The sequence below is a fragment of the Musa acuminata genome, chromosome BXJ3-10 (assembly GCF_036884655.1).
Source record: "Musa acuminata AAA Group cultivar baxijiao chromosome BXJ3-10, Cavendish_Baxijiao_AAA, whole genome shotgun sequence".
NCBI lineage: Eukaryota > Viridiplantae > Streptophyta > Magnoliopsida > Zingiberales > Musaceae > Musa > Musa acuminata.
In genome coordinates, this window is record NC_088358.1 from 26,198,354 (window position 1) to 26,219,083 (window position 20,730).

At 40.8% G+C, this 20,730-nt stretch overlaps 5 protein-coding genes across 10 annotated transcripts; 3 read left to right on the plus strand and 2 right to left on the minus strand.

Moving 5' to 3' along the window:
* The first annotated feature begins 155 nt into the window (after positions 1-155).
* Positions 156-2,021, plus strand: LOC135650620 (myricetin 3-O-glucosyl 1,2-rhamnoside 6'-O-caffeoyltransferase AT2-like). The gene is made up of 2 exons (XM_065170105.1): positions 156-684; positions 924-2,021. The coding sequence occupies exons 1-2, from the start codon at positions 265-267 to the stop codon at positions 1,758-1,760; spliced, it is 1,257 nt and encodes a 418-aa protein (XP_065026177.1). The 5' UTR covers positions 156-264; the 3' UTR covers positions 1,761-2,021.
* An 894-nt stretch (positions 2,022-2,915) lies between these two features.
* LOC104000807 (N-(5'-phosphoribosyl)anthranilate isomerase 1, chloroplastic) lies at positions 2,916-5,917 on the minus strand. 2 transcript variants are annotated; one of them, XM_065170257.1, is made up of 5 exons: positions 5,664-5,917; positions 5,188-5,248; positions 4,010-4,362; positions 3,743-3,906; positions 2,916-3,286 (listed from the first exon to the last, which is right to left on the minus strand). In XM_065170257.1, the coding sequence occupies exons 1-5, from the start codon at positions 5,775-5,777 to the stop codon at positions 3,061-3,063; spliced, it is 918 nt and encodes a 305-aa protein (XP_065026329.1). In that variant the 5' UTR covers positions 5,778-5,917; the 3' UTR covers positions 2,916-3,060. The 2 variants fall into 2 exon arrangements, with proteins under 2 accessions (XP_065026329.1, XP_009421216.2); XM_009422941.3 differs by lacking the exon at positions 5,664-5,917 and adding an exon at positions 5,464-5,626.
* A 178-nt stretch (positions 5,918-6,095) lies between these two features.
* On the minus strand, positions 6,096-10,131 carry LOC104000806 (protein CfxQ homolog). 3 transcript variants are annotated; one of them, XM_018819466.2, is made up of 8 exons: positions 9,939-10,131; positions 8,715-8,825; positions 8,513-8,611; positions 8,258-8,368; positions 7,869-8,172; positions 7,234-7,373; positions 6,715-6,921; positions 6,096-6,636 (listed from the first exon to the last, which is right to left on the minus strand). In XM_018819466.2, exons 1-8 carry the CDS (start codon positions 10,074-10,076, stop codon positions 6,388-6,390), a joined length of 1,359 nt encoding a protein of 452 aa, XP_018675011.2. In that variant the 5' UTR covers positions 10,077-10,131; the 3' UTR covers positions 6,096-6,387. The 3 variants fall into 3 exon arrangements, with proteins under 3 accessions (XP_018675011.2, XP_009421214.2, XP_065026328.1); XM_009422939.3 differs by having other exon boundaries at positions 6,096-6,921; positions 9,939-10,130; XM_065170256.1 differs by having other exon boundaries at positions 6,096-6,921; positions 8,539-8,611; positions 9,939-10,107.
* Positions 10,132-11,006: 875 nt separating this feature from the next.
* Positions 11,007-13,675, plus strand: LOC135651418 (proline-rich receptor-like protein kinase PERK1). The gene is made up of 8 exons (XM_065171485.1): positions 11,007-11,412; positions 11,767-12,168; positions 12,277-12,363; positions 12,438-12,508; positions 12,734-12,810; positions 12,903-13,047; positions 13,129-13,290; positions 13,436-13,675. Exons 1-8 carry the CDS (start codon positions 11,007-11,009, stop codon positions 13,673-13,675), a joined length of 1,590 nt encoding a protein of 529 aa, XP_065027557.1.
* A 292-nt stretch (positions 13,676-13,967) lies between these two features.
* On the plus strand, positions 13,968-20,363 carry LOC135583502 (pentatricopeptide repeat-containing protein At5g25630-like). Of its 3 annotated transcripts, XM_065172029.1 has the most exons (5): positions 13,968-14,231; positions 16,881-17,021; positions 18,265-18,477; positions 18,553-19,170; positions 19,256-20,363. In XM_065172029.1, exons 2-5 carry the CDS (start codon positions 16,908-16,910, stop codon positions 20,120-20,122), a joined length of 1,812 nt encoding a protein of 603 aa, XP_065028101.1. In that variant the 5' UTR covers positions 13,968-14,231; positions 16,881-16,907; the 3' UTR covers positions 20,123-20,363. The 3 variants fall into 3 exon arrangements, with proteins under 3 accessions (XP_065028101.1, XP_065028100.1, XP_065028099.1); XM_065172028.1 differs by having other exon boundaries at positions 13,969-14,296; positions 18,265-19,170; XM_065172027.1 differs by having other exon boundaries at positions 13,970-14,231; positions 18,265-19,170.
* Positions 20,364-20,730: the final 367 nt, after the last annotated feature.

The following is a 20,730-nucleotide window of genomic DNA, read 5'->3' on the forward strand; positions in this document are numbered from 1 at the left end:
GTTTATATCATTATTTATAAATACATTATAAAATGATATTGGACTTGGATACCGCCTTCTACGACTTCATCTCGTTAGTCCCATCGCCTTCGTAGCCCTAATCAGCTTGGCCATGGGTTGACGACGATCTTCACATGTATGAACAGTGGTACTAAGGAGACGGAAGAATGCACACCAGCAGTTCTCCAAGAGTATTATAAATGGAAGACGAGAAATGCCATGTAACAACACATCGCTGGCAACGACAGGTGACGACGACCCACCATGAGCTCCCCCGTCACGAAGCTGGCCGCGGAGCTCGTCACCCCCGGCGAGCAAACGCCTTGCGCCACCCTCCCCCTCTCCTCCCTGGATCACGCGATGGGACTCAGGTTCTTGGTCGAGATGATCGCCGCGTACGGCCGCCACGGTCCGGAGGAGGAGCCTCCAGCGAAGGCCATAAAAGGCGCCTTGTCCAAGGCGCTGGTCCCTTACTACCCCGTCGCGGGCCGCCTCGTGGTCACGGGGGAGGGGGAGCTGCAGGTCGCGTGCACCGGCGACGGCGTGTGGTTCGTGGAGGCCACGTCTCGTTACAGCCTCAGCGACCTCAAGGATCTCGAGTTCCCTCTTGCGATCCCCAAGGAACAGCTCCTCCCATGTCCTCCCCCCAGCATAAACCAACGACAAATGATACTAATGTTGCAGGTCTGTCTCTCTCGTCTTTCTCCAAAGTTTCAGGAGATCTGTAGTTTAGTCAAACCTACTGAAAGCTGTAGTGACGAATTATGGATACGTTCCTGTAAGTTCGCGTCTAACGTGGAAAGGCCATCGAAGACCGAAGTATTGAATGCATCTTTGATAACTTATCGTAAAATCTTGAGCTCGAATCTCGCCTTCCACGAAGCTAAAAGCATCGTCTTTGTTTCCATGTTTCATGGACTCAGGTTACACAGCTCCGTTGCGGAGGATTCGTCGTTGGAGTCAAGTTCAACCACATGGTTCTCGATGGAGTTGGCGCGGGTCAACTCCTCGGAGCGATAGCAGAGATAGCGAGAGGTGCTGCGTGCCCCGCAGTTGACCCGATCTGGCTTCGAGAGGCCATCCCCTCTCCACCGAGGCTCCCACGGGATCCCCCCACGACCACCTTCAGCTTCGTCCGGTCGCAGTGGGAGTTCCCCCTGGAGAGCATCAGCAAGTTCAAGGAGGAATTCACGAGAGAGACATCCCACAGATGCACCACCTTCGACGTCGCCGCCGCCGTTCTCTGGCGATCCCGAGCCCGCGCCATCAACCTGGACCTCCGCGCCGACGTCCACCTCGTGTTCCCCGCGAACGTCCGCCCGTTCCTGCGCCAGCTGCTGCCGCCCGAAGGCGGCTACTACGGCAACTGCGTGTACTGCCTGACGGTCACAGCGACCAGCGAGGAGATCACGCGCGCTCCGCTGGTGGAGATCGTGAGATTGATCAGGGAAGCCAAAGCGAGTCTGCCGGTCAAGTTAGCCGAATGGGCTGTGGGTGATTTCAAGGACGATCCCTTCAGAGTTCCCATCGGCTACGACGCCTTGAACTTGTCAGACTGGCGATCCGTGGGGTTCTATGAGGTGGACTACGGATGGGGACCACCGCACTGCGTCGCTCCTCTCAACGACCATGCCGTCTTCGCCGGCGGCATCATTCTGAGGCGGCCTGCGCCCAATCAGGGGGGGGTGCGCTTCGTGGGGCAGGTCGTCTCTGAGGAGCACGAAGGTGTCTTCTTGGAGGAAATGGAGAAGTTTACGTAGAAGTGCCGTGTAATATCGACCTGTTCGATTACTTGCATTAGTCCGACGGCTTCCCAAACACCAATGATTATTCATGAGGTGGTGGTGGTGGTGCTGGTGAATCCGACGGCGAGATTTAAACGTACTTGGGACTTTAGATAATATTACCACTGAATAATTAGTTCTTGATTTAGTGACCTTATGCTTTGATATCATTAAGTTTTGGATGAATTATATTGTATCTATAGATTACATGTCGAAGATAAAACCATTCGTTTGATATATCGAGAGCTCGAGATGTGAGTGATGCATAAAAAACTCGCATAGGCATGAAACTTGTGTGAAACCGAGAAGGTCTCGAATGCTTGATCGAAAACCTGTGTAAAGATCTAAGTCGATCTCGGAAAGTAGGAATTTCGAGTAAAGACAATAATTATCCTCGATTAATGTGTCATAATAAGATTTCTATTATGGGATTAATTGAAAAACATATTTTATATTAGATTGATTATGCTGTCATGTGTCGAGAGAGGTGAATAAAATATTAAGTATTAGAATCAGATTCTTAAAGTAACCAAACCTTATGCGATTAATGTACTTCAGAATAAAGTTCTCTTTGGAGAGGTGAATTGGTCCACTGATCAATATTGAATTGGGTTGTGGACAAGTGAGGAGTCTGGTGAATACCATTACCATGTTAGAAGTTGATGTCATGTCACCACATCGATTCAAGTGTGAGGAATCTGTGCTCGGCATTAGATGATAGTGGCTTATGAGCCTCAACCAAAAGTAATTAACCTAACACAACCATTGACCAAAAAGTTGATGGTCAACCCAACAGATAATAAATACGCACAATTTTCTTATTTCTATGATGACAAAAAGTCAATTTAGGCCACCCATTGATTTGATCGAGTTCTAAGTTGGAGCTCATGTTGCCAACCCGAGGCTTAAATGGGGAGAGCAAGAGAGAAGGAGAAGATTGTTTATGTTTAAGAAAAAATAAAATAAAGCAAGTAAATGGAAGAATATTGTATAAATGATTTCAAGTCACATTGTAAATAAAAATAAAAAAAAAATCATTTTCCAGGGAAAGAGTAAAAATACCACAAGAACATTACTTTGATGTCAACATTCTTGCATGATTAATCACGATACTACTAATTGCGCAAGCTATCAGCCAAACCAAAAAAAAAACGATGATTCTTTATTCTGAAATTGTCAAGAATATTATGCAATTAAAGTTAAAATGTAAATTCACCCAAGTGTCTCTTAATAATACAAGAAGGAAGTTAACATATTCTAAAGGTCATTACCAAATTCAATAGCTCAAAGATTTTACTTTGTTCATGAAGGAAGAGATTCTCGAGGGATCCTTTTGGATGCCATCAGAGCCACAAATGCCACTACTAACATCGACTCCATCAGGCATAAGAGTAGTGACTGCTTCGCAAACATTGTCAGCATGAAGTCCTCCAGCTAAAAGCCACCCATATTTGCTTCTCATGGATGGCAGCTGAAACCTTTGCCAATTAAATCCTTTGCCACTGCAAATAAGAGAAAATGTTGTGACTTCATTTGCAAGTCTTTACATGTCAACCAGTACCAATTGAAAGAATTAGGCAAAATGCTTAAGATAGAGTAATTTTTTTCTAGTAAAGATAGCCACAATAAAAATAGATGGTAGAGTTACATGGGCATTACAACTTAACCTCATTTAAGAGTGTCTGAAAGTGGCACAATGGGTATATGTGACTACTTCTCCATTAAAATATATTTACCTTTTTTTTCCCATACACTGTTCATTACCAACATATTAATTGTCATTATGAATCAGAGTGCAATTTGATAAACTATTTGTCACATATATGTCATAGCCTATTCGAATTTCTACTGCCAGGTAATAGAAGTATCCAAACTTGTATCATGTTAACCTTGTAAATTGCATGGAAGTATATATATATATATATATAGCGGTAGTATGCACTGAAGTGATTTCATACCTGCCACCTTGTGCGCTATCTACTAGAAACCAATCAACTAACGAAGATTCCTCATCGGAGACATGATTGAGAAGGTTTCCGTTTTCATCAACATGGAGGACATATATGATTTGGTTTTGCTGTAAGAGGATTGGGAGTGTGGAACGGGAACCATTCCCATGAAGCTGAAAAAAATCCATGAAAGAAAAATTAAGAAATATTATTCAAGATGTCAATTTGGAAAATCATTAGAACTTTGAAAATGAGAAGGGTTATGCTAACTGATACCTGAACAAACTCAAGCTCAGCTGCATCAGAAGCACGTAGTATTGTATCCGCATCATCATCTACAAACACACCAACAGGCTTTGCTCCACAGTCTCGTGCAACTTTGGATATTTCTTTTGCCACCTTTGGCGACACAGAACGCTTTGAATTTGGCCAAATGATCATGCCAATGAGGCTAGCACCAGCATTTGCAGCCATTTCAGCATCTTTGGCTGATGTAATACCACACATCTTGACTATAGGCTTAATCATCTTCAGTCCCTCTTCAGTTGATGAACATTCAATAGCATTCACAGGACCAGGACAGTTGGTCTTAAGGCATGATATGCTTAATAGTCCAGATCTTGATTGCCCTGAATAAGAAAATACAAGGTACGGAAGAACCAAAATTAAAAATTTTCTAAATGAGGTAAAGAAGGAAACACTGCTTTAGAGAATAGAGAAAGAAAAGTGTTATTCAAAGAGTATGCTGTCAGATAATCTTGTAGATGGTTAGCTCAATTCAATTCTATTTGTAATTAAAAGCAACATTACATGATTGAAAATTGATATATTGATAGAAAAAATCATATGAAAGTTAGTGACCAATCAAACACATTTTTGAAATTTATTTGGAATAAATCAACCCCACCCTCCTACACTAAATTTTGCTTTTGGTAAAGTGCATATTATGTTCAACCGTAGGTAACTGTTGTGTGTGTGTGTGTGTATAAACTAAAAGATTTTCTAAATGAGGTATCTCTAAAGACTAGAGGAAGAAAAATGTTACAACAAAGAGAATATAATTATCATAAAATCAAATCTATATCCAACTGCAACAGATTTTTCTTGAAAACAATTGCACCACTTATCAGATACCAGAACATGAATTTTTTCCATTTGAGATAAAATTCATGATTTTATTATTTTGATTTCCACATAGAGAATCAAGAAAAAGTCATTTTAACAAGGGAAATACCAGTTTTACCTGACCAAGTATGATATTCATCTTTTGCACTTTGTGATTTTCATCAGATTAAGTTAGTGAAATTTTAGCATCTGAACAGAGGAGCAGCTGTATGCTTAGTAGCCAGATGAAGACAATGAAAATTGACTTGCAGAGCATGTTGTCTAGGGATGCAAAATAAATCTTCGACACAATCACATGAAGAAGACGCAATTAAGCCCACTAAACTTACCACTGCGGTGCAACGAAGGAAGCTGCGAATGTGAACATGCGACAGCAACAGTAGCCATTTTCTGTAAGGAAGCACGAGATGAGCACAAGAAAAAGCAAACGAAAACAAAAACAAAACAAAACTGCCAAGAAGACATGATCTTCTACTCTTTACATCCGACTCGGCTTTTCAACGAACATGTGATGCGCAATGCGTTGGATGCAAAAATGAAACTACCACATTAAAATCGAAACATGAAATCCTTGCATGGTTAAAATTATTATATATATTTCTTACCACAAGTCAGAATCCAAAACTCCTATTTGATATGATGTTAAAGGGAGGTGCCAAATCGAACACTCCCGTGATGACAGAAACAAAAGAACTCCTTCAATTCTCAGAACAGCATATGGCTGTCCGCAAAAATTCGAAATAAAAAATCAAGGATCAAGAAACATAGAAAACCATCGATTCGAAAGCTTTAATCTGAATCGCACCACTGTTTGGTCTCTAATCGGCAAAGTCGATCTCTGTTTGGTTTGGCTTCGCCTCTCTCTCTCTCTCTCACTTCGACTGACGATTGGATTGCTATCCCAAAGATCCGTTAACATCTGAAGCGGATGATACGATTCTGACAAGAAGCGGATCCGAGATGGATCGACCCTGATCCGATCTCGGTCTCATCCGTTAACACCAACTGCAGCTCCAGCCTCCATCTGCCTTCTGTACTATTCGTATTATGGATATGACATGAAGAGCTTGTGAATGTCAATACATTTAGGTTGATGCCAAGAAACAACATTTATTTTCATGGTTTCTGATGTTAATTGCTAAGGAACACATTGAATTCATCAATAAATGCCAAGCTGGTTTTATGGAACAAAAACGAACCTACTATTACAATGTGCAACATTTGAATAATCAGATCAGGAGAAACAACATTTATTTTCATGATTTCTGAGGTTAATTGATAAGGAACACATTGACTTCATCAATAAATGTCAAGCTGGTTTTATGGAACATAAATGAACCTACTATTACAATGAACTTTATCTAATACAACATGAACTTTACTTCCTCACCGTAGAGGAAGGAATACATCAATGAAAGAAATCATGTCTAATGAACTCTGATAGTGAGCTCAACTCTTGCAATTTAACAACCTGCTATTCTTGGGGCTGACTACAAGAAATAGAGTTCTAAGTCATCCCTAGACCATTGCTAAGAAAGCAGTCTAAGGCCTGCCATTAAATCCTCCATTGTTATCGTCACTAAACCATCAGTGTCACTGCAATCAAAATCGAGTCGAAGATCCAAATTTTCACGAGCATTTGCAAGCAATGGGTCTATGAGACCCCCATTCATCTCTCTCCTCTGCTTCTCCGTGGTCTCTCTATCGATCAGTTTCGCAACCGCCTCAACGCTACAAGTTGGGTGGAGATTGAATCCATGGAGTAAGCTATTCTGATCCTGGTGATTCATTTTAATATGCAGAATTTGAGCAAGTTCAGTTGTGCTGAAGTCGTCAAAGTAAAAATACTTGGTTACCCTTCTACGGAAACCTTCGTTTGATTCTATCACTCGTTTCATTGGCTCAGAATATCCAGCAAAAATCACCACCACCTTACCGCTGTCCATCACAGACATTATTTCTTCTAGTGCCTCTAAGCCATAGTCCTTGTCATCTGCTTTTTGCATTGGAATCAATCTGTAGGCTTCGTCGACGAAAAGAATTCCTCCCTCTGCTTCATTTATCTGGGACAAATAATTAATGCCACATTAGGATGTTTGATATAACAACTTTTTAACATCTCACAGCCACTGAAATAATGCAAGAAAATCACATTTCAACAAACTCTATAGACATTTAAACAAATAACAGGCTACCAGCCAAAATTGTGATAAGCAATATATACTGTATGGTGCAAATGGAGGGTCCATAAAAGTAAAGAGAAGCAACTCAAGGATTTTCTAGTGCATCTACAACAAAAATCTAACATTTCTTGATGTTGGGTACATAGCCCTGAAGCAGATATCTCTTGCAAAATAAGATATGTACATGTATACCTTGCGCCTTGTCTTTGGTCCAGTGTGACCCACAAATTCGCCAACTAGGTCAGTCCTTTGCACTTCTGTTACATTATCAGTAGGTAGAATGCCTACCATGTGGAGGAGTTTACCAAGAACTCTGGCGACCATAGTTTTACCTAAAATATCATGAACATTCTAAAAATTGATTCATTCAAATCCCAAAAAAATGCAAGGAGCATGGAAGAACAACCGAAGAGAATATTGTGCAGAAAACTTTATTAAGCCTCGATTAGATGCTACCACTAACATGTAACTATAAGAAATTTCTGCAAAAATCCAAGATCAGAATTTCGAAGTATGAGTAGTCAACACAATCAAATGCATATACTTCCCCACTAAATAAGTGTTAAGTTCAAGACAAATGAGAATAAGTGTTATGTTTAAGACAAACGAGATCTTGGTATCCCTTTTCTTAATAACCTATAGAACCCCATTTGAGCTAAAATTCACAACAAAGTTACAAGCAAAGGTCAATCTGATAACCAAATTGAAAAAGATAAACTCAATCAGAAGCCTTCAGTGCAGCATACCAATTTCTTGCCAACCTGGAAAATTGCATCACATGTTTTGCAATTTGTGAACAAGAGCCCATCATGTATAGTATCAAATACCTGTTCCAGGATTACCAAGGAAGGCCATATGAGGAGGCCTTCTTGGAGCTATACTTAATCCCAATGCTCGTCGCTTCTCATCAAAAAGCATACCCCTAGCCCATCTACGCAGTTGCATTTTGAGTTCCTGCAATCCCACAACATTTGAAATAGCTGCTTCAAACTCGGCCATTTTTGCTTTTGCCTCACTGCATGACTCAATTGCTTTGCGCTTTCTTTGCTCCTCTATATGCCGAAAAAGGAGTCCTTGAAGTTTCTCATTGCCAGCACCTTCTGAGAGATGACTTAAAGGGGTCATTCCCTCCTATGGTACAAAGAGTATAGTTAGATGTCTCTCTCAAAATGCTCTTTCAAGCTAATCTGATAATGCTACATTAATTAAAGCATACATTATCTTTGACACTACAATCGGCATTGTAATCTAGCAGTGTGCTCACTGTAATGCAATCTTCTGCTCGTAGTGCATGCCAAACAGCCAAATGTAGTGGAGTCATTCCATTCTACAAATAACATGGCAATAAAATAAATGTAAGAGAATGTCAAAGCACAAGGTGTGAATCAGACACATTGCAATGTGATAAACTATAAAGCTTTGCAGTCCATATTTGGGTAACAAAAAGGGCAATTCTCTTTAAAGGACTTGCATTGGCTTTTGCCTCAAGAGAAGCACCATGTGTGAGAAGTAGCCTTGCTGATTCGCTGCAACCATTTTTTGCTGCCATGTGCAGCGGTGTTTCACCATACTGCAAACAGTACACACCAATTCCAGTTAATAAAACATTAGTTGGGATTTGGGAGGGCAATCTACTTAATACAGATAAGAACATATCATTTCTCTCAGCCTACCATGTTCTTTGCCTCCAACTCAACTTTCTCTGGGCGCTTCCATTCAAGCAGGAACTTGACGATACTGGTATTGTTGTATCCAGCAGCCACATGAAGCGGTGTTTGTGCCATCTACATCAATGGTAAATCTATTAAACATCTTGTTGCAAAAAGAAAGAAAAGTATATAATGAAACCAAAAGTTTGACAAGATCTAAACTAAGTACATCTAACTACAGGAGCAATCTGAATATCACAAATGGCACCAAAAAGGTTAAGTACCATGGCATGGGAAAGAAAAAAGTAAAAGATAAAAAAGAGTCTACGGCCAAAAGTTCATTGATTTAAGAAATGCATATGGTGCCAAAAGTGGTTCCGAATGCTTAAGGTTCCTATTTTGACGAATCAATGTCAGGAAAGGTGCAAATCATCTGAGATTGTAATTAATGGTTTTGAAAAGATATCATATAGACAGTAGCAGTAGGCAGAGGTTAAGACTTCTACCGACAAAAATTCTCTACCAAGTCAATGATGAATATTGTTTGGAAAAATCATCCACAAAATCCAAATTGCAAACATAAATGTTTCACAATAGAAGATCCCTTTGATTTTGAGCACCTAAAACCAAATTTCATGGAAGATAAACAGATGGCAGAATAAGAAGGTAACAGAGACAAATTTGTTTTTTCTTTTTGACCCTGGAAAAACCTCGCAAGAGAAGAAATTTCTTCCGCTACTACCTAACTGAGATCATCGACAACGGTTTCAACAACTATAAAAAGAAAGATACTTTCAAATGCAAGTATGTTTCTCGAAAAGAAATGAAGAAGGCAACAAATTTCTGGAGGAGACCTCACAAAGAAAATGCAATTTCCTTAGATCGGGTAAAATAAAGAGAAATATACATGAAAGAAGTAGAAGTATGAATCACACTAAAACCAAATTATTAAAGAAATTGCTAAAAAAAAATAGAGATTAAAGGGAGCTTAAGAGCGTCAAAGTGAACCGACAAATTCCTAATGGGCATTACAAATATCTATATCCTATTTGATAATATAAAATCTTGATGAACAGCGAGAAAAATGAGGAGCGCGACACAATCGAAGAGCAAAACGAGTCGGTCGAAAGCAACGGATCTGCGGAAACAAAGAAGAAAGGAGAAGGATTTGTACGACAAGTCAACCAAGAACAACGAGATCGGAACGGGAAATGCTGAAAGTGACGAGGAGGAGAGTCAAGGGCCTACGACGGCGTTCCTCGCATTGAGGAGCGACGGGTTCTCCTGGAGCCGCCTCTGTAGGCCGAGGAGGTCTCCGGACTGGGCGCAACCGTGGATGGTGGCCGCCCTGGCAGATCTCGACCGTTGATCGTGGTTTCCCGGCATCCCTTCTCCCTCCTCCTCCTCCCTCTTTCCCTCTCCCGACCACCTTTTCTACCACACGGAGCAAGCAGAAGAGAGGAGACCGCTTTCTCTACCCTCCATTCGTTGGGGCCCACCACAACAACTGGAAATGAGCATAAAACTGTAGTTATTTTCGTGCAAGGCGATGTATACATCGTAGTTATGTATGTCCTCGACATGGCAGCATCATCATTGATACTTCCATCAATACCATCATATCATAAGCTTGGAGTCTTGATATCATGATAGATATAAATATTTGTCATTAAGATTCGGACGATCAAAATGTGCGTCATGAAAATAATTTCTCTGTACACGTATTAGAATACATTATAATATTCTCAAACGAGTGATGTCGTTAATTTCCTGTAATGGCTTCCTCCGTGGGCGAAAGATTGCATCAATAAACAGTATCATTTCAGTATATTATATATACGTTCCTTTCATAGACTTATGAGATTTTCTTAAATTAATTGCTTGATTTCATAAGCAAATTCCATGAAATCACTTCAAGTGTTCAAGGAACTATTCCTCCCTAATACCAGAGGAATGTGGTTAGAGTATAACATCAAATGTCTCTATCTATCTATGCCAAGAACTCTTCTACAAGTATAATGTATTGCTTGTGTAAAAGTATAGAAGCTGTATTGATGTGTATATCGCGAATGATGTCTCTAATAATCTTCCTTGATGTGGCCTTTGGCGGACATGAAGGGATGGAATCATCCTAATGAACAAACTAAATAGAATGTTTTTGTTTGATGAAATCAAAGCTATAACTCAGTCAAATGCTCAGTTCTTGCTTGCTCGGAACAATTCCGAAGGTGATGCTTACTGAGAACCGATAAAAAATCGATGCTTGTTACCTTTATATCAGGGTGAGTCGGTCTGCTTGCATCTCGCAAGCTCAACATGTCAATTGCACTTCCACCCACGATTTCTTCATCACCACCCCCCACGAAGCACCCAACAGCGGCGACGCCACTGCAGCCATTACCTCCACCGTCATCCTCGTCTCCCAGTCGCCAAAGCCAAGGCTTTGATGCCGTTCTCAATCCTTCCGCTTCGTCTCGACGGCTGGCAGAAGGTGTAGCGCCTGCAAATGCACCCGCAGTCCCACCGACGATAGTCGTGCCAAGTCCAATTTCACCACCGCCGCGGCCGCCTCCTTCTCTACCACCGCCGCCGCAAACTCAGCGTTCTTCGTTGGCTCCATCACCTCATGTATATATTGCAGCGCCTGCTCCTTCTTTCTGGCCGCCACCTGCGGGGTCATCGAGTTCAAGCTCTACAGGGCTGGCAGTAGGTTTATCAGTCGGTTTGTCGGTAGTTTTGCTGCTTCTCGGCGTACTTTACTACTTCTATCACAAAAGAAAGGGACGTCAGGTTGCCCAACCTGCTGCAGATTCAGAGAAACGTTCGAACCTCTCTTGCATGCAAATCCTGTGCACTTCCTTCTTACCTTCTAAGATAACAAAGACCAATTAGCTTATCTTTCTTATGTGTCTTTAAGCATATACTTTGAATTTTATGATAGTAATATTATAGATACAATTTTACCATATAAATAAGGTTTGAATAATCAATGAAATGAACAAGAAAAAGAATCAAAGATATCTGCTTGGATGTCAACTCTGCAGTTGACCCTTATGTTCACTCATTAAACTGCCAGATGACACCGCCGCAGGAGAGGATCGTGGCACACAGAGGCCACCAAACTCGAGTCCAGGATCCGAACATCCATCAACTCCGCAGCAGCTCACCATCCAAGCTGGTTTCAGCTATGAAGAACTGGCAGTCGCCACGAATTTCTTCTCCGATGCCGATTTCCTCGGGGAAGGTGGCTTCGGGTGCGTGTACAAGGGGATACTTAGGAATGGCCAAGAAGTTGCCGTCAAGCAATTAAAGCCAGATAGCAGGCAGGGAGACCATGAGTTCCAGGCAGAAGTCCAGATCATTAGTCGTCTGCATCACAAGCACCTCGTTTCTTTGAAGGGTTGCTGCATTTCCGGCGCCAAGAGGCTACTGGTGTTTGAATATGTTCCTAATAACACTCTAGAGTTCCATCTGCACGGTAATGCTCTCAGTTGCGCAGAAGGGAGTTGCGTGATGTACTTTATTTCCAATGAAATTGGCATTGGTGAAAAGAAATACTTTCTATATCGTGTTTTGACATTTGTAGGAAGAGGTCAACCACCCATGGATTGGCCGACAAGACTAAGAGTTGCTTTGGGATCAGCAAAAGGACTGACATATTTGCATGAGGACTGTAAGAATACTTCTCCCTCTGCTCATTTCATCTTATTGGCTATATTTTTCTATTAATAAATGCAATATACGCAGGCCAACCCAAAATAATCCATCGTGACATCAAAGCAGCAAATATACTTCTCGATCATAACTTTGAAGCTAAGGTAGTATGTCTATACTTCTTTATGGTTTAACTGTACTCGGAAGTTGCTAAATATGATTGTTCAAAGAAAGATGATGTATGTTCTAAGCAAGCTCAAGAAGATAGTTCAGCTAGATCCAAAGAACCAGATCTTAATCAGCATTCCCAGTATAAAGATCTCTCGAGCATAAAATTTATACCCAGTATAAAATGAAGAAGATTACGAAGAGTGTGGCATTTATGACAGGTTGCAGATTTCGGGCTGGCAAAGTTTTTCTTGGATACCAAAACCCATATTTCAACTCGCGTGATTGGAACATTTGGGTAAGAATAGCATGAACCCATCTCTAAGCTTATCTCTTGCACAGAGAATTCACCTAGTCAACTCCCAGTTCTTGCTGACGCACTGACCACAGGTATCTGGCACCAGAATACGCTTCTACTGGCAGATTAACTGATAAGTCTGATGTTTTCTCCTTTGGAGTGCTGCTGCTGGAGCTGATCACAGGAAGACCGCCAATTTTTTTGATTCGGTCGATAGAAGAAAGCTTAGTTGATTGGGTGAGTTCGATCTCGAACACCATTCCAAGGCTTTTGAACTGAGATTCCAAATCATTTTTCCATACATTCTTCGTATTGCAGGCAAGACCTTTGTTGACTCAAGCATTGAACGACGGCGAGTATGACGCCTTTGTTGATCCGAGACTGAGGAAGAAGTATGCTCACAATGAGATGGGTCGAATGGTGGCTTGTGCTGCCGTTTGTGTGCGCCACTCAGCGCGACGTCGGCCGCGAATGAGTCAGGTATCGTTTCAAACGCCTTGAGCGCCTCTCGATGACTGTTTCTGAAGAACCTGTGTTTTCTTCATGGCTGATGACTGTTTCTGAAGACAACTTAGGCTTAGATCATGTGATCCAACTCTTACCTCGTTGATCGAAACATACGCAGATCGTTCGTGCTTTAGAAGGACTTGTATCAATTGAGGATCTCAGTGAAGGAGCAACACCTGGCCATAGCACTCTTTCCAGTTATGGCCAGCAGCACTATATGGACATGAGAAGACCAAAGAACACATTGACAAGTCACTACAATGCTGACAGCGAGTACAGTGCAACCACCACTAGCGAGTATGATATGTACTCATCTGGCACAGCCAGTGAAGGCCGAGAGAAAGGTAGCTCAACTTAGAGTTGTCATTTGCTTGTAAGCTATCATGAAGCTTCTTCCTTTTCCTATTTGTGCGAGCACAATAATCAATATAAATGATGACACGTAATAATGTAAATAATTCTTGAGAATGCCTACGTAATCATGTGATCAAAGTACGTGGACGCGATGTTGACCGCACGCCAATTGCGAGATCGGGTTCGGATCAAATGCGTAATTCGGATCAGATAGTGACCCAATCCGCTCAAATTGGCTCTTTTCTTCCATCACATTCGACACCGTCCCACCTCCCTCAATTCTCAGCCCTTGGTGTGGATTTGTGGATAAGAGCGCTGCTACAAAAGGGTGCGGTTTGTGCGAGGCAACACAAGGTGAGGCAGCGGTGTGGCGGGCAACTGAACACAATCGATCGGAGCGCCTCGCGTCGCTCCACGCCTTCACTCTCCTCTGCGCCTCAGGATGGTCGCAGAAGGAAAGTAGGAGTTCCTTCTTCCTCAGAACCAGACTCTACTTCGTCGACTCGTCTTTCCTTCCTCAGCCCCGGCACACCTGAGAACTCAATATGGATGGCGAAATGGTATTTTGATAGGTTCTTACGGCGTTTCCGGTGCCGTCGTAGCCTTGTTTGAATGAAAATTTCATGTTGGTGGTCTGTCGTTACCTTGTACTCGATTTATTTGCCGCAAAATTTGATCTTTGTTCCTCTTGAATTCTAGTTAATTTGGGAAACAGAGATTATTGTCTTATTTGTTACCTTCCTCGAGATTGTTTGTGTTCATGGTGATTTTGGTTGCGGCGATTTTTGCTCTATTCTATCCCTGCTGGGTTTCTTAGAATATGCAAACGAATCGTATGTTCGACATATTTGACAGTGTGGCATTTAGATGAAATTTGGAAGTCCTTCCGCGATCCGGAATGAAATGTTTCTTAATATGCTGTTTGACGCAGTATGATTTTACCGGTTGTTCTCTGTGGTAGATCCGTTGTGATTGTGTCGGAGTCATGTTGGGAAGGTTTTATGAATTAGATGCTCCATAGGTTCCACTGTATCTGTGATCAGGGAATTTCTCACTGTCATGGGTACTTAAGGTATATGCAAAGCAGTAGTGAATTGAGAGTTCTTGCTGTGTTTAGATGATGAGCAAATTCCTAAATTTATATTGTTAAATGTTTCCTCCTACGTCCAGCCTTGATTGCTAGCACTAAAGTTCTTCAAACCTTCATGAAAGTTATCTACCGCATGTTCGTGTTGGAGTCACCAACTAGGTGGCCATGACAACATTTGCTCTTGCTGCATAGGGGTTAGCTTCCAGTGGTCTTATTACCAATCGCCCATGCTAGACTGAGATTTTGAAGCTTGTTGCTATTTTGGGTTTTTGTTTGTTCCCGAATAGTATAGAATGGAAGCTTAGATTGCTGACTTCCACAATGCACAATTTCTTTCCAGAGAGAAAATTAAAAGAAGCCTTTGAGACTGTCATGCCGCAGAGTTTTCTTATTCTTTTGGTAACTTGGCACGTGTTCTATGAAAAGGAGTTTAACAATTATTAATCTGATTCTGCATCCTATCATCAATTGCAAGTGTTGTTCTTGATATTGTATTCGGTGATTATACACCACTTGATTGTTTTGTTACATTTCATTTGCTACATTGTCGATGAACTGTTTGGGTTTTCATGAAGTTTGCTTTTTTTTCTGGAGGGTGAAACATAGTCCATTGGATATTTTAGGAAATTTCAGAACTTTATGTCATTGGTCCTGTAAACTTCATGACAAAACTCATTTTGTAAGTTTAATTTAATAAGTTTTGTATTCTCCTCTTTATTCATAGTTTGATGGTTAAAGCATCTCCTTATTTAGCTTGATGGAAAAGGATTTTGAGATTGATTTAGACAAAAGGTCTTGGGCTTTGTGATGACAGAACAATTTGCACTATTCTGTGCTTCCCAAGATTTGTCACATAGTTCACAAATGTGATATAATCAACAGGGACATGCAATTTCTGGTTAAAAAAAGAAAAAACTAATGTCTTTCTATAACATGAGGATCTGGGTAGGGATGAGATGCTTTTGTATTACGTTAACATAGTTTTTCCTGGTTCACTGCTGAAGCTGGGATTTGATTCTGAACTAAATGGCTTCCTATAACTTCCTAAGCACAATGAGTTTAAACTCCTGAAGCTCCTTCCATGTGCCATGTAAAATTGATAAGCATGGAATTGCCTGTCCATGTTTCCTCAAACAGTGTTCATTTGTATGTTAGCATGCTAATCATGCGGGTCCCCTTGTTGTGTGTGTATGTATATATATACAAGGATTACTGTACTGCCCGAAATGGTATGGTACCTACCGATGTAGGCATGAGCCGATACATGGACCACCCTTGTTACAGGTGATCCTGTGAAAATAATAAAAAAAATCATAAAAGTGGTGGAGCTTTGTCCAACTCAGAGTTACAAAAGAAAAAAAAAAAGAAGACAAATTAGGGCTTGCAAATGTGAGCCCTCTTCTCGCATACAATGCTGTTGTCCCTGCCCCTACTGCTTTGTCGCCACCTCATCATTGCTGTCGTTACTTTTTCTCCTCTTCCTCTTCTTCTTCTGCCTCCTCCACTGCTTCTTATTCTTTCTTCTTCCTTCTTCCTCCTCTATTCCTCCATTTTCCCCTCCTCTTCTCTTTTTCTCTTCCTCGCCATAACATTGATACGTACTAGCATACCATATGTCAGTACATCGGTACTGGCCAATATGTACCGATCTAATAGATCATCAAGATGGGTCCGATACCCGATATGTATGTATATATATCCATTTATTTCTATATGTTTTTGCCCTACTTTCGAAAAAGAATCTTTTTAGTTCAATTCCAAAATTAAAGAATCAGTGATGTCTTACATCCTCCATACATTGTGATTAGTTCATTTAAATTTCTGCTTGTTACAAGAGTAACACTATTTGCTCATTGACGTTGCTTGTCGTCTCTTAAAGCTCTGTACCTAACAGAGCAAGCACCATCTCTCCATTGTGGTGTCAGCTGCAAGAATGTGTTTATTTGTTTTCGAAGTTCCTTATATATTTTTTTCATCTTCAGCTTGGATGTGGTATGATATAAGTAATTTTGCGTATACATGTGTTCTTTCCTCCACATGTGATCAGATTTTTAATTTTCAACATTATTTGTCTAATCCTAAATGGTATAATAAATGGAACTCACCATGGTATTTGCAGTTTAAGAATCTTTAGAGAGACCAGGCAATGAAGCTTGTGGCAGGATGTAACATGGAGAGTGCTCTCTTAGATGCTTCAGCTAAGAATCTTGACAAACAAAGAATGAAACAAGAACAGTTGTTTGATGGCTTGCCTTCCAAGGTACTCCTCAACTTTCTCCTGCACACCATTGCAGTTATACTTAGTCACTTTCTTCACTAGTAATAGCATAATGCCTCAGGTACTATGTTGCCATTTTATATATCATTGTAACTTTGGAGATGTACTAAGCTTTTAATCCTTCAGTTCTGTGTCCTCGACTCTGCAGTTGTTGTCAGCAAGTGCTATCCCCTTTTCTATGTTTTTATACACATGGTGGCTAGACTCCCAAGGCATTTCATGTTACATGAACAAGAACACTCATGATCGATCCATTTAATTTCTGTTTACAGCAAATGCAGTAATTTTACTTATGTTTCAGATGGTTTTCCACAGTCAAATCTCTTTTACATTCTTAAGATATAAAAAGCTTAACGAGCAAAAGTGAACCATCACAGCAAAAGCCATGCAGATATGAATCTCAAGCATATAGTTCAGGTTATGCGTTGACCTAGGCCAACACAAGAGATTGAATATCTTGGCTGGGACCTGATCTGACAAGGCCATCGACCAGTGGGGCCAGATTAATCAGGTTTGCCAAGTCAAACATGGAAGCCTAGATATTTTAACTATGAGAACGAAGCTTGTGATAGGATGGGTTGTGCTTCTATACATGATTGATCCAGGGCTGATCAAAGAGAAATGTGGTGCATGCATGCATGAGCCAGACCAGATTAAGAGAGAGGTACCCATTTGTCTCAAGGCTCTATTCTGGAGGGAAAAGCCAAATACTAAAGTACTAGCAATAGCAGTCAAATTGCAAGAGCAAGGAGAGAACAATGTTCTTGTTCTCCGATGTTCCCTGGTGAGAGATGAGTGTGAGTAGCAGAATGGAGCACCTAGTGTTGCAAATTTAAGAGATAGGATATTCCAATGAGGAAAGGAAAAGAAGGACAATCTTCTTTTGGTAGCCTGTGGCAATGAAATCTTCACCACCAACTATCACCATGTGATGAATCAGTGGGGGCAATAATTAATGAAGTTTCAGCTATGATGTGTAATTTAATGTGTAAAGAAATTCATTTTTAACTATCATCTTTACAATCTCTTTGTAAAACCTCATTTCTCAAAAATGCCTTGATCATAAATATATTCTACTATCACCTTTGGATAATAAGATCTGTAAGACAATGATTTTTTTGTTACATATTGTTTCATATGAAATACTATTATGTATGAGCAACATAATTTCTTTGTTCCCAACAAAATTCTATATAGCTGAAAGTTTTCTCCTTTAATATAACAGGAAAGTCGCAGATGGGACACAAATGGACGGCCAATTTCAAGTTCTTCCCACTATGAGAAGCATCAAATGTGTGCTATCTGCTTAAAAGGAAACAGTTGTCGAACAGTTCGTACACGAACAAAGCAGATGGGTACTCTAATTGGTGAAAATAAACCTCATGAAGCGCAAACATTGTTTGATTGCTTGGTAGAAGAGGGCCATAAACCTTCTTTGGTAACATATACAACTCTGTTAACTTCTCTGACAGATCAGCGAAAGTTTAAGTCCATTCCTTCACTTATCTCTCAGGTAGAAAACAGTGGCTTGAAACCCGACTCAATTTTCTTCAATGCCATTATAAATGCATTTTCCGAAGCTGGAAAGATCAATGAGGCTATCAAAATCTTCTGGAAGATGAAGGAAAGTGGATGTAGACCAACAACCAGCACTTTCAACACTCTTATAAAAGGATATGGCATCATAGGCAAGCCTGAAGAATCACAAACTCTTTTGGATATGATGTCTCGTGAGGAAAATGCAAGACCTAGTCAGAAAACATACAATATACTCATCAAAGCATGGTGCGATAAGCAAAATCTGACTGAAGCTTGGAATGTAGTTCATAAGATGCATGCCTCTGGCATTCAGCCTGATGTTGTTACCTATAACACCATCGCAAGAGCTTATACCAAAAATGGGGAAACAAAGAGAGCTGAAGAGCTAATTTTGGAGATGCAGATGAGGTTGCGTCCGAATGAACGCACTTGGGTCATTATTCTTGGTGGCTATTGTAAAGAAGGAAATATGAAAGATGCATTGAGGTGTGTGAATGAAATGAAGGCTGTTGGCATTAGGCCAAATATTGTTGTTTTCAATACTTTGATCAAAGGATTTTTAGATAACCAGGACATGGCTGGGTCAGATGAAGTGAGTAAGAGCATTTATTTCCATAACCTTTCTTTTGTTACAGATTCTCTCAGTAAATAAATTGACATGACTTTTAATTGAGCAGGTTTTGGCATTAATGGAAGAACTTGGGGTCAGGCCAGATCTTGTAACATATAGCCACCTAATGAATGCTTGGAGTGCAATGGGACTCATGACAAGATGCATGGAAATCTTCAATAAGATGGTTGAAGCAGGAATCAAACCAGATGCTCAAGTATATAGCATACTTGCTAAAGGTTATGTTCGGGCACGGGAACCTGCTAAAGCTGAGGCCCTTCTGGTGACTATGACTGAACTGGGAATCCAGGCAAATGTTGTGACCTTCACAACAATCATCAGTGGTTGGTGCAGTGCAGCAAACATGGAAAATGCAATGAGAGTCTATTCAATGATGTCTGAGTCTGGTGTTTCCCCTAATATCAAGACCTTTGAAACACTTATATGGGGATATGGTGAATTGAAACAACCATGGAAAGCAGAAGAACTGCTACAAACAATGAAAGAAACTGGAGTAAGGCCTAGGAAAAACTGCATTCGCCTGGTTGCCGAAGCCTGGAGAGCTGTTGGGCTGCAGAATGAAGCAAATAGAGTACTGGATTCTATAAACGATAGTCATAGAAGCTCTCAACCAGATGATTCATGTATTCTTTTGGAGCGAACAGATGAAGTTAATCAAGGACAAGTTTATGGTTCAGTGAACTCGAACCTGCTACGAGCAACCAATGGTTCAGCAACCCATGGGATTAGAAAGGGGTTACGATGTACTGAACCGAGTTCTGCGACCATCCAAATTGCCACTAAATCTGCATTAATCAGCCCCTCCTTCAGATTTGGAGTTAAGAGCCCAGTCATGTGCTGGAAACAATCCCTGCTACAACCCAGAATTTATGGCCAGGTTATGAATTCATGCAGGGCTGTGTTCCTACAGTGAGGAAAGCAGATTCATGCTGTCAAGAGCTGGAAGTCTTCAGTTTTAGTCTTTGAGGTATGATGCAAATTGATGAAGGAAGCTATTATCAAGACCATTGTTTAGGAGGAAAGCAACAAGAGATTCTGTGAATTCCGAATCTTAGATTCTTCAAATTTCTTTGATTATTATCATGATGTAATATCTTTCGGTACAGAAGAAACTCTTATCTTCATTAATCAAATTGTGCCTATCGTTCTCATCGTGTCTGGATACCAGCTTTTTGTGCTTTCTATCAAATAATTGTTCTTTCATGCAGCATGAGAAAATTTTCTATCAAACCACATTAGAAGCTGCGCATGTTAGATTGAAGGTAAATACTCGAAGTCAGCAATGTACAATAAAGCTTTTTGCTTGCTTCAGTCAAATAGAACGCCTGCTTACTCAAGTCTTCTGGCAACGCATCACCTTTGTGATGCATTATGTGCTGCTTATAGTCTCTTTCTCCCATGGTCTTCTTCCCGCTGCTCTAATGAATTGTGCTTCTTTAACAGCCATTTTAGTAGTTCTGTTGCTGCTGCAGGTTTCTGAAAACTCTCTCGTCATGGGTGATAACTGTAGCAACAGTTAAG